Source organism: Pseudochaenichthys georgianus, chromosome 12 (genome assembly GCF_902827115.2).
Source record: "Pseudochaenichthys georgianus chromosome 12, fPseGeo1.2, whole genome shotgun sequence".
NCBI classification, from domain to species: Eukaryota; Metazoa; Chordata; class Actinopteri; order Perciformes; family Channichthyidae; genus Pseudochaenichthys; species Pseudochaenichthys georgianus.
The window spans coordinates 22,649,082-22,661,107 of record NC_047514.1 but is presented as its reverse complement, the minus strand read 5'-3'; the positions used below and the strand labels follow the sequence as shown (position 1 = coordinate 22,661,107).

Here is a 12,026-nt window from a genome sequence, read left to right as displayed (position 1 = left end):
ACACTGTTATTTAACTTCAATTTACATGCATACGACACACCTGGAACAGCATGATGCCGTTATTGTTATGTCTTGACTGTGCAATAAAACAAACAAACTGGCGAAGCTTTATTTATTGTGTCCCATCCCAAATTTGCAGAATAGAAGAATGTGAGAGCAGACATGTGTCGGTGGTTGAATTTATCAGAAACACAAGTCTTACACACATAAACACAAGTAATTTATCATGTCATTTGTTTTAGATAAATAAGGGAAAAACACCAAACAAGGGTTGATGTCCTTTTCCAAAATCAGCCTGAGGGGGCAATATATAATAAATACATAAAGATAAAGTCCATTGTTATAATGGGGTATTTTATTTGTAAATTACCCTTATGAACTCCATCATGTCTGAGGTCGGAAAGTAAACAAACGCCTCATACAGCGGATGGGCTTTATACCCGATATACCAGATATATATCGTACTTAGACTTCACTTTAAGGACATTTCGGCCAGAGGTGTGTGGTCACTCCAGGAGGCAGCGGGAGGTGTAACTCAGAGAAGAGCAGCACCAGCGCTCAAAGAGCTTTTACGCACCGCCTACACTGTGTTTACCTTCATTGAACAGCTATAAATCATGGGCGGACTGGGACTAAAAATCAGCCCGGGACTCGCACCCAGCCCAGCCCACGTAAACTGTCAACGGGCGGCCCACTTCGGTACCGGCCCAATGGGAATCGTCCCGAACGTCCCGATGGCCAGTCCGCCACTGTGTGTGTGTGTGTGTGTGTGTGTGTGTGTGTGTGTGTGTGTGTGTGTGTGTGTGTGTGTGTGTGTGTGTGTGTGTGTGTGTGTGTGTGTGTGTGTGTGTGCGTGCGTGCGTGCGTGCGTGCGTGCGTGTGTGTGTGTGTGTGACAGCTGCGGGCAGCAGGTACTCTGAGAGTCACGGACATTAATTCATAGATCAAAGCAGACTGGTTTACAGACTCTCCTGTTTTTTGCCAATCCGGTGCTTAAACCAATAGCTCTACACCCCTGGCCGAAATGTCCATAAAATTAAGTCTGACTTCAAAATATATCTCAAATAATGTATGCACTGTCATTTCCCCACGTAAACATAACAGTCTGCAATGACATGGTTGTCTCGTGTTCCACTTCCTCCTTGGTGCATCGGTAACTTTCTCAAAAAAAAATAAAGTCAGGATAACGGATTCGTTTCTCGTGCGCACGAGATACTAACCCGTTATCCTGACTTTGTTTTTTCTCCCTGTTTTTTTTTTTTTTTTTTTCATGTCCCTTTAGGGGCTCCGTAAAAAGCTGTATCTTACTGTTGTGTCTCGTCAGATTTGTTGATATTAGTTCTCTGTTAGTTTATATTGTCAAGTCCGTGTCTGCCATTTCCTGTTTTACATTGTTATTTCCTTTCTCATTTCAGGTAGTTCGACTCCTCCCTTGTCAGTTTGTTCACTGACCTGATTACCTGCTCCGCCCTTATTGTTTGCACCTGTGGAGTCCCTTGTATGTGTATATATTCTGTGTGTTCCCTGTGCCAAGTGCCAGATCGTTTTTGAACCTTGTGAATGGATTACCTTGCTTATCACCACAGTAAAAACCTTTTTTTTTTTAAATCATCTTTTGTCTGGAGTCGTGCATTTGGGTCCTATCCGTTTTTGTGTGCTCCAGTCGTAATAATACTTCTTGCAACTACACTGGACAAGCAGTACACACCTTTTTATATTGCATTCTATTGCTTTTTCTCTTCTAGTAATATTTTTGTGAAAATGCAGCTGTTGTTTTTTCACCTCTTTGTATGGACTTTTAGTGCTTTTATATGAATTACACCATAGCCACAAGGCCTGGATAAACAATGATGTAAGTGTACTCTGATAAAATCACAGAAAAGCCTTTTAGCCTCGATTTTTGTTTTACTTGTTGAAGTTCTTCCACTAACTGTGCTCTCTTTTTATTGAAGTAGGCGAGCCTCCACCTCCTGAACAATATACCATCAGGAAATTAAAGCTGATCTCTAGACAGGGACCAGCCGGGGCACAAAGAAAACATAGCTTTTGTAAAAACCTTCTCCAGGGGGGTATACTGCGAAGCAGGATTTTCGCTTAGCCGGCTAAATTCAGGGAAAACTCCGGCTTTCCGGTCATCCGAAACTGGTTCTCTTTTTAGCAGGCTAGATCTCCATGGTAATATATGCTAAGCAGCTAACCTGGTCGGGACCAGGTTAGGTTGCAGGCTAAGAGCTCAACTCAGTGAAAGCACCGCCTGCTGACCAATCAGAGCTCAGTGTGCGGAGTTTAAAGCGATCAAGTCATATTACAGGAGAAAGGAAATACAGAAAAGCTGCCGTCGCAGGAAAGACGGCCGGCAAAAATCACCGACTGTGTGAACGTGAATATGAATAGAATATCACCTCCCATCTTCAGAGCAATCTGACTATTATAACATTAGCGTTAAGAAAGCTTACTTACATATCGGCCACAACATAAGTAACCGGATCAGAGTACATTAAGTACAGTCCGCGGCATATCACTTCATAATGTATCATATATCTCCTTATCTGAGTCAGCTGAGCCGTATCTGGCCGTGCAGCACTCACAGTGTCACATACTGTATGCAGAAGTATTATTTTAAGCAACACATAAGTTGACGAAACACTCGAGACAAATGTAATTGAAGTCAGATCGTGTTTTAGACGGGCAGTCAGGGGCGGACTGGCCATCGGGACGTTCGGGACGAATCCCGATGGGCCGGTACTGAAGTGGGCCGGTCGGACGATGTGGGCCGGCCGGTAACCGGCAGGGCTCGACATTAAATGGCCCGCTGGCCCGGAAGCACTATTTAGACACCCCGGGCCAGCATAACGTACTTTCCACTTGCCCGCTCGGGCCACTAAAAATATAAAAATGGTCCTGTGGTATTGGTATTTTGACTAGCAATTTAGTTAAATTGTTTCGTTTATCAACGCTACAACATAGCGTTCCGTGAGTCGGTTGTCGTTGTTGTTGGGTGAAAAGCAAACAGCTGTTTGCTGCGGAGCGCAGCGGGAGCAGGCTCCGGTGAGCGGGAGCGCGCTCCTTCACTACAGACTATCGCGCCACCTAACCATTCGCCAAATGTTTTTAATACCAGCGGTAACCGGCCAAGCGCCGGGCAAAAAACTATCTTCAAATAAAAGAAAGTCACCGGAGGAGTTAAAGGAGAGTGACAGGGAGTATGAGAAGAAGAGGGAGAGAAAGTTTCAGTCTGCTTGATGGAGTTGGCTGCAGTGACGCGTCCTAAAACCCTTTTATAATCTATCGATTAGATTTATGATTCGAACATTATAAAAGTAGGGTAGACATGTGGAGATTATCCGGCTGAACAAAACGTGCATTTATCAAACGGGTTTGTTTTCCACAGACCTTATTTCCAGCTATTTTCCAAAACCCTTGTCGAGGGAACCAGCAGCTTACTTCCTGGTGTTAGGACGCGTCACTGGCTGCACCTCTCCATATGATGCCAATATAAACAAGGTCTTCTGTCGGCTCTGTGCATCAATGACGACCTATGCTGACAAGTAAGTGAAGAGTAGACAATATAAAGGTATTGGCAAAATGTCCCAGCAGTTTAGGATAATGAAGGTTCTAATCAAATCTATTACATAGCCATTACATGTCTAACTCCTAATGACAGGAAGGCAGAAAGTGCATTATACAAATAATAATACTCATAATAATAGCAGATATTTTTTAACAATGACCACAATATCATTATTTTAATAAACCAAATATGAACAATTGAGGAAAATGAGGAAGAACTGATGATTCAAATGTTGTAGTAGGCTACAAGTAGTAATGTAGTTAGTGCATACATTACTATTGCAACAAATGTGTTAATTTTCTTCATTATTTGGACGAATGCTCCGGGCCAGTGGTTACAATGGTGGGGCCAGTGATAATACAAGTCCACCGGCCCGGAGGTAGACATTATTTACCCTTAATGTCTACCGCTAGTAAATTGTCTACCCCCCCAGTCCCCCTGACAATTTACCAGCGGTATTTACTAGCGGTATTTACTAGCGGTATTTACTTGCGGTACCGCGGTGGGCCGGCGGTACCGAAGTGGGCCGGTCGAGAGTCCCGGGCTGATTTGTAGTCCCAGTCCGCCCCTGCGGGCAGTGATATCATAAACCTGTTAATGTACGCATTCAAACACGTGTTCTGTTCCAGCTGTGTTCACCTTGCAGGTGCAGCTATGTGGCTTTTATCCTGGATAAAGTGTTTAAGTCATGGATGTTTAAAGTTTAACTTCTTCATTTTTGACTAGTATTAAAGTTCACTTTTCATTCAGGAAGTATGACGCTGCGCTGTCAGTGCGCTTCTCCATGGTTGTGATTGGTCGAATGCTCCAGATACCACCCCTTTCATGTGAACGAGCACCTAACTAGATAGGACACGGCTGGCTTGAGCGATCCACTTGATAACCAGCGTCGTAGTACAGTTTAGCGACAGCGCGTATGTTTTGGATTAGGCCAACCGGCTAACTCAAACATATCCAGGTTAGGTTGAACCAGGTTCGTAGCATAGGCCCCTGATGTATCGCGAAAAAAAAGAGAAAGTAACATTTGTATGTGGCTGTACATTTCCAGTAACTCGATACATTTCAGATTGTGGTTTTTGATTTTGTGAGTCAAGCATGATGATTATTCACTTGGCTGAAAAAACGAGTGACGGAGAGAAAAGCGAGCCCTTTTACCCTGAAGGTACAGGCAGGTTGAGACGACCCCTCCGCTGACTCATGCAGGAAATAGTCACACCCCTGTGTCCTTGGCTTGTCATTAACTTTAGGTTTCACACAGATCATATGCTCACTCGTTAAAACCAAAGGATTAGCTTTTCCAGTCCTCCCACGTTTTCAGGGTTTGTTATTTTTCTTTTGTTAGGAATAAAAACTTCATAACCACGAACCCTGAGAGCCGTATCATTTCCAAGTTTAGTCATCACAGGAAACGGGATTACTGGAATTACTGCCTGGAGACAATTATAAGTCACATTGGCGTGAGGAATCACCAAACCAAATATGCCGTGATCAATAACAACAAAGCATTTCACCAATGATGCAATAGATAGATGATCTGGGCAGGTTGGCTGTAATCATTGACATGGCGCTCTGCTGTGTGTCAGCCCCCCCTGGCCCCTCTGTACAGTGAACACAGCCACAGGTCTTACATAATAGGTGGAGGAATGCAGGAGCTTTGCCATGGACTTCTGGATCATCTCACTCTCACACACGAACACACACACAAAGTGGGGCCCAGTCCCCTTAACGGCAAAGTTCACCCCAAAATCATAAAATTCATATTTTCCGTCTTGGCGTGAGTTGCAGAGTCCTGGAGATGTTGGCTGTTTAAAGGGATGTATCTTTCCAGAAATCATGAAACAGTTACACTCATTCTCAGACCCTATGTCAGAAGTTTTATGTGGAAACTTTCTTTGCTGGATCATCTCACTCTCACGAACACACACACACACACACACACACACAAAGTGGGGCCAAGTCCCCTTGAAGGGAAAGTTCACCCCAAAATTAAGAATTCTCTTACCATTTGTGTTATTTATCAATATTGACTGTCGTTAACTGCTTTTTTTCTCCAACTTGATGGCATTCAAAGTGGAACAAAAAAATGTTTCTTTCCAGACATCATGGCACAGTTATTGAAGATAATCCTCAGTCCTTAATATATGTCAGAAGTTTTATGTGGAAACTTTCTTTACAATTGAAATACACTAGCCATAGTGAACATCCTTCTGCCCGGTGATTCAGTTAGAGGGTGTAGTTCAGTAGAAAGAAAATAGTTCCTGAAACTAAGCACATAAAGTCTGTGGATTATCCTGATTAACCAGGTCATGATTTCTGGAAATGTACATTAATGTAATCTTTTTTGGGTTATATTAGCGAGAATACACCAAAACAACAAAAGTTGATTAAAGTCAAACACGTAAGATGAAAAATATGAATTGTTGACACTGTGATGAACTATATCTTTGACACTAGATCACATACAGACTCTCCACAAGCAGGCAGACACAACACAGAGGATCTCTCTGCTAAAAGACAATCAAATTACTTAAATATCACTCATGTAATCTTGGTTTTGTGTGTTAATTGTTTTATTGCCTCCAAAAGAATGCATATAGTGGTTAAAAAACATAACTGTATACATTAAATTGAATAATAAATTACTAATACAATACTTTAAAAATAGCCTTGAAATGTGTTTTCAAAGATGGAATTATTTCATATGTTCTCTGCAGGTTGTTGTGAGATGTATTCCAAACTCAGTGATAGGATTCCTTTCTTTAAATTGATGTAACTTGAGAGACAGTTTGACTCACACAGTGAAAGTGGTCTTAAATCTCTCAACACATCTTCAGTCATCATGCGTAAGCTTTTGTTGAACATAGTACACAAACAAAATGTTAACACAACAGATGGAGTATCCACAAAGGAAGCAGCTGAAGCCACGGGGGTGCGGCACTACGTGAATGGTGGTCCGTGCTGTGTGTAAACACAGAATGGATGCAGGGAGGAATATTGCAAAGTGGCTTCAGGGGGTTACAACAAAATCTAGTTACAATGACAAAAACTACCTTCATATTTCTTTTTTAAATAGTACAGTACAAGATGTCAACTTCAAATAAGAAATTCTCACATTTCAACATTAAAAAGACTGATCAAATCTCACAAAAACCCAGCTGTGGTGTAATCACACACCTATTAGTGCACTCATTCTTGTCTTTAATGCTCTTCCCCTCAGGAGGCCTCTCCGGTATCCTGCTCCTCTTCTTGCTTTTTAATCTGACACAGGTCTCAGATCCCAATCCCTCCTGCCAGGAAAACTCCTCAAGTTCATCCCTCCTTTTCTGGAGTGTCATGCATATGCTGCGACTGCAACAAGGATCTGCAGAGCCATGGAGACACAAGGTATCTGAGCCACAATGTAGGCCAGAGAGCGGGTGGGGGCTCGCAGGGCGAACAGGTAGGCCACGCTGTGCAGCACACGAGCCAGGAAGAAGACCATGAAGTGGAGGCGGGCCACAGGAAGTGAAGGTCCGATCATGGAGTAGATAGCACCCAGGAAGAGGAAGGGGAGGATGTTCTCTAAGTCGTTAATATGAGCTCTAAAAGGGGGAGGAAATGAGATTTAATCACACATACATCTGTTTTCAATATCATGCAATGTCCTGACTCAGTGAAGGGATGATGAGTACTCCTGGTCCTTCAGTGACTGATGTTTTTTCTGCATTTTTCCTGACAAATCATAGCTCAATGTGACTTCATGCATTACACATCAGCAGACTATACAACTTTTTTGCTTTTGGCTTCCAGTCAGAATGCTTCTCACCACTCTTCCCTGCTTCCCCTCCGCCCTCTGGAATCTAATTTCTAAATAATATTATTTTAGGAAACATACCCTACTGACAGCTCTTGCATACCCTGCTGACAGCACATACAACAATTATTGCATATTTTTTTGAGAAGAGCATATTGCAACAACTCGTTAAAATGAACTGAACACCAAGCCAGATTTTTTTAGCAATATGCTCAGGATTTGAATGCACAGTTAAATGAATGGTCCAGGATACACATCCAGGGGAAAGGTAGGGGGACGTTTGTACTATAACACATATGCAGTCTGTCAGGGATCATTACCTGACAAGTTCAAACAAAGCAGAGGAGAGTGTCTCCTACAGGCTGCCCAATGAAAAAAATCACATGATCTCACTGCAGCGTTGCATGTAAATGGAGAAGTTTGGAAAAATTACTTTTCTTACAATAAAATCAACATGCAGTTCATTATTTTGAACAGACAACCAAAAGCCTTTATAAAAACTATCAACACAAAACCTTTTTTAACACAACATATTACTGATTAAACTACTCACAATGCCATCTCTGGTGAAATACTCAAGTATTGTACTTCACGTACTATAAACATTTGTGGTAGGCTACTTTTTTCATTTTATACCAATTTCACACATTTAGTAGTTTTTACCACACTATATTTTCTTGAGAACTAATGTTACTTTACACATTTGGATTTTTGTTAAGACAGTTATGTCATAGTTGCCTTAAAGATGACTTTACCAAACATAATATACTGATTGTATTTAAATAGGTGAAATTCTACTTAAAAGCAATAGTATTTAAATATAATAGGCCTATAACACTTGCAGACGATATCCCTGTGTTGAGTACTTTTATTCACATTTTACTGATGTACCTTTTTAAAGTAACCTGCGTCAAATTGAGTATTTTACCACTGTGGTAGGAAATTGCTATTTTAACTTTGTTACTTTACTTATAAAATGTTGGAAGGACGTTTTTGTCTACTATAATAAAATCAGTCAATAAATCAATCAAGTTGTATGAATACTTCCTCCACCACTGGTTGTTACAGCAAAAGTGGTCAGTCTAGTCAAACGAGTGATGGATCGCTTTGGCAGAACTCTTTTGTACAAATTGAAAGCGTGTCTTGAGAGTGTTAAACTTCCTTACCTCCGGCACCTCTCCACATACGGGTCCTCTCGGTGGAACTGCAGCCCTCCGTGCCTCAGCGCGTCCTCGGGGTTTGCAAAAGCCTTTTAGGGAAGAAAAATAAGACTTTGCATCAGAAAAAAGTTTCCCGAGAGGAAATGATGTTGCTTTCTCTTTTTTTTATCCTTTCCTCTGATTCATAGCCACTCACCTTTTTACGCAGCCTCACTTGTCCCGTTATTATCGCTAGAATGTACATTTTTATCACCAGAAGCACGGCGTAGAAAACAAAACAGGAGAAAACTTCATTTCTTGTCAAGAATGCCATGGTTTTTTTGGTTTAATATCCAAACTGAGCTTTGGTGGAATAAAAAAGGGAGAGCTCTGAGGTCGGTGCGTAAAACTCCAGACAAGTGAGAGTGAACGTGAGACGAGGCTTTTTGTACTGCTGGAGATCCACCCACTCCCAAATTAAATTGAACGGAAGACACGTAATGCTTCATTCATAATTATGGGAATACCACAGTGAGAAATCATGGTTTCACGAAAAAAGTCACGTAGGAAGTGAAGGGAGTTTTCAGATCTTTACAACAAGTACATAGGCCATCAACAATTACCAAACTGTTGAAATCTCTTTATTAGAAGCAATAGCACTGTATTAAAAATTATACTAAAATAAAGTGCATTACTCACAAAAAGTATTCAAAGTAGTCTACCAAAAAGTGAAAGTATGCTACTCAATAGGCAACAGGATGTAGCCTAAGTATGTTATTTAAAAAAAAAAAAAGGATTATAATCTTTTGACAAATATTTGTATTATCATTACGGAAAAGACATTGTAAAATTGTATACCCTCTCATACAAGTACATTTATGCAACAGGAAGTATGGCTAATACAATGGTATATATAATCATTTATTATATTAGGTATATTAAATAAGTATCATTAGGCTACTTAAAATAATGTAAAGCAGGGTTAGCTTGCAGAGGTGCAGCAAGTGTTATTAATGTGTAACGTCTGGATCTGGATCTGCGTATTGGCGTAGCCTATATTGTATGGAGGTATTTCCCCAATTTAGCCTATAATGAAAAAAATGTAGATATAAATATAAACTATAGTGTTGGAGTAAAAAATACAGAATATTTCCAGCCCAAAAAGTCCTTTTTGGTGAAATCTACGTTTTAAAATATCCATTGCTTATGGTTACTTCTATATTGTATCATTAGGGCCCGAGCACGAGAGTGCTGGGACTCCAACGGTGTCCCTAGCAGGAAGTGCGAGGAAACCTATTACTGAGGGTTATTATTATTATTGTTGATATTTTAAGAATAAAGATTACAAATACAAAATCGAACGCACCCACGTTTTTTGCGTGACCTGACCAACAGGTGAAGGCTGTGTTTAGCTAACATGCTAAATGCTAAGATGCTGTCTGCTGCCTGTCACTGAGAAAACCTTCTCCTCCAGGGACTTGTTTGAGGCCTTTCTGCTGCTCGTAAATGTTATTCTGGTTATATTATTTGAGAATGAACAGAGAAGTTACACCTGGATCAGATTGAGGGAGATTGTGTGATGTGGTTCAGACGGGTGAGTAGGCTACAACAACAAAGTATTATAAATGTATTATTGCGGATCTGTTTTTGCTTTAATGTGTGTGTTTTGTGGCATCAGTTTCTGTGGAGTTTCATTTGTTGTTCTGTCTGCTCTGGTGTCGTTGTATGCTGTATTGTAAGGTTATGTGGCTCAATGCTTGTTACATCCTCCATGATGTCCATTGACTTCATTGTCGGACATTTTTGTCTAATGGTCTGAGTTTAGTCTCTTTTCTGGATAATTGTAATAGTTGTGTCATTGATAATTAGTTGTATGTACAGGCTGCTAAATGCTTTTAATAAATAGGCTGTTGTTGGTTTGGACAAAGGAGCTCTGTGATATGTTAATGCATTTTTTGCAACCTAAATATGTTCTTTTATTTTATATATTATCTAAAATTCTCAACCCTCTCGCCAACAAACAAACACCTTCGCCCTATACATTTTAACTGACCTATATCTACATTTGAAAGCAAGTTACCTCATTTGTACTTGAGTAGGAGGAAAGTCCACCTATGGAGTAAAAAAAGGGTACAATATTTACTGCTAAATTGAAGTAGAGTTGAAGTATGAAATACTCTACAAAAACAAAAATAAATAGAAAAAGTTCCCTAAAATTGTAGCCACACTTACACACTTAACCACTTCAAAAGAAAGTAACACCATCATTTTGTAACTTACAGTAGGCTACATCTAATTGTGATCTGACTCAGGGTCGAAATATTTGACTTTGTGAGCTAGCATGTCTTTCATTTGTGTATTCTGGCAGCATGCTGAGAAATGAATATGTGTGTGTTAGACTGCTGGCAAAATATGGGTGAGTGGATTCAATTCAATTCAAAACCTTTATTTATCCAGGTAAAATCCCAGTGAGATCAATGATCTCTTTTTCAGGGAGACCTGCAGCAGTCGGTTCCACAAGAAGACATAAAAACATAAACAACAGAACAACAAAAGGACATCATACAGCTAAATGTACAGGGATTACAATTTACATATTTAACCACATGTACAGGTACCAACAGCATCTGATTGTGTAGCATCCAACCGAGCTTTAAAAACATGTAGTGGTACTAGCTTGGTAATTTCCCATTCTTTTTGCAGACTGTTCCATGTTAGTGGAGCTGCACCTGTTAGTGGATTGTTTCAAAATCAGGAAATGTCTTTCCTCAGTTTATGCGGCAGTGATGCGGCAGTGATGCCATGCCAATGATCCAGTACTCTGGTTGCCCAACCTTATAAACCTGTCATCATTTTAGGTGGTAAAGTATTATGACATCGTTTTTTGATGAAGACATTGAAGGAAATTAAATGAATACATTTGCTTTAGTAATTATAATACTGATAATAATGTATTTTATTTATATAGGCGCCTTTCTAGGCTCTCATGGTCGCCTTTCAAGATACAAAACACAAAACATCAGCAGATAATTAATGCAATGCAGTGTATACTCAATAAGAACAGAGGATGTGTGTTGAGTAGTGATCAGGGTGGATATGCCCATGTGAGGAGATATGTTTTGAGACGTGATTTGAAATTGGAGATATTACGTTACAATATTCCAGATGTAAGGTTGAAGGGAGTTCCAGAGGCGGGGTGCAGAGCGGCTGAAGGCTCTGGAAAAATTAAAATGTCATGTGTGCAGCATGGAGGCAGTTTTCTCTGCTTCCCTCCGGGTATTCACTGTGTGTGTGTGTGTGTGTGTGTGTGTGTGTGTGTGTGTGTGTGTGTGTGTGTGTGTGTGTGTGTGTGTGTGTGTGTGTGTGTGTGTGTGTGTGTGTGTGTGTGTGTGTGTGTGTGTGTGTGTGTGTGTGTGTGTGTGTGTGTGTGTGTGTGTGAGCTCGATTGTGTTTGTGAAATGTTCAAGTCATTCTCTCCTCCCTCTTCCCCACTGGGACCCCAGGTAGCAGAAGGCACAAATGT

At 40.6% G+C, this 12,026-nt stretch overlaps 1 protein-coding gene across 1 annotated transcript; it reads right to left on the bottom strand.

Moving 5' to 3' along the window:
- Positions 1-6,137: 6,137 nt before the first annotated feature.
- On the bottom strand, positions 6,138-8,907 carry ptges (prostaglandin E synthase). The gene is made up of 3 exons (XM_034096271.1): positions 8,721-8,907; positions 8,531-8,613; positions 6,138-7,152 (listed from the first exon to the last, which is right to left on the bottom strand). Exons 1-3 carry the CDS (start codon positions 8,835-8,837, stop codon positions 6,903-6,905), a joined length of 450 nt encoding a protein of 149 aa, XP_033952162.1. The 5' UTR covers positions 8,838-8,907; the 3' UTR covers positions 6,138-6,902.
- Positions 8,908-12,026: the final 3,119 nt, after the last annotated feature.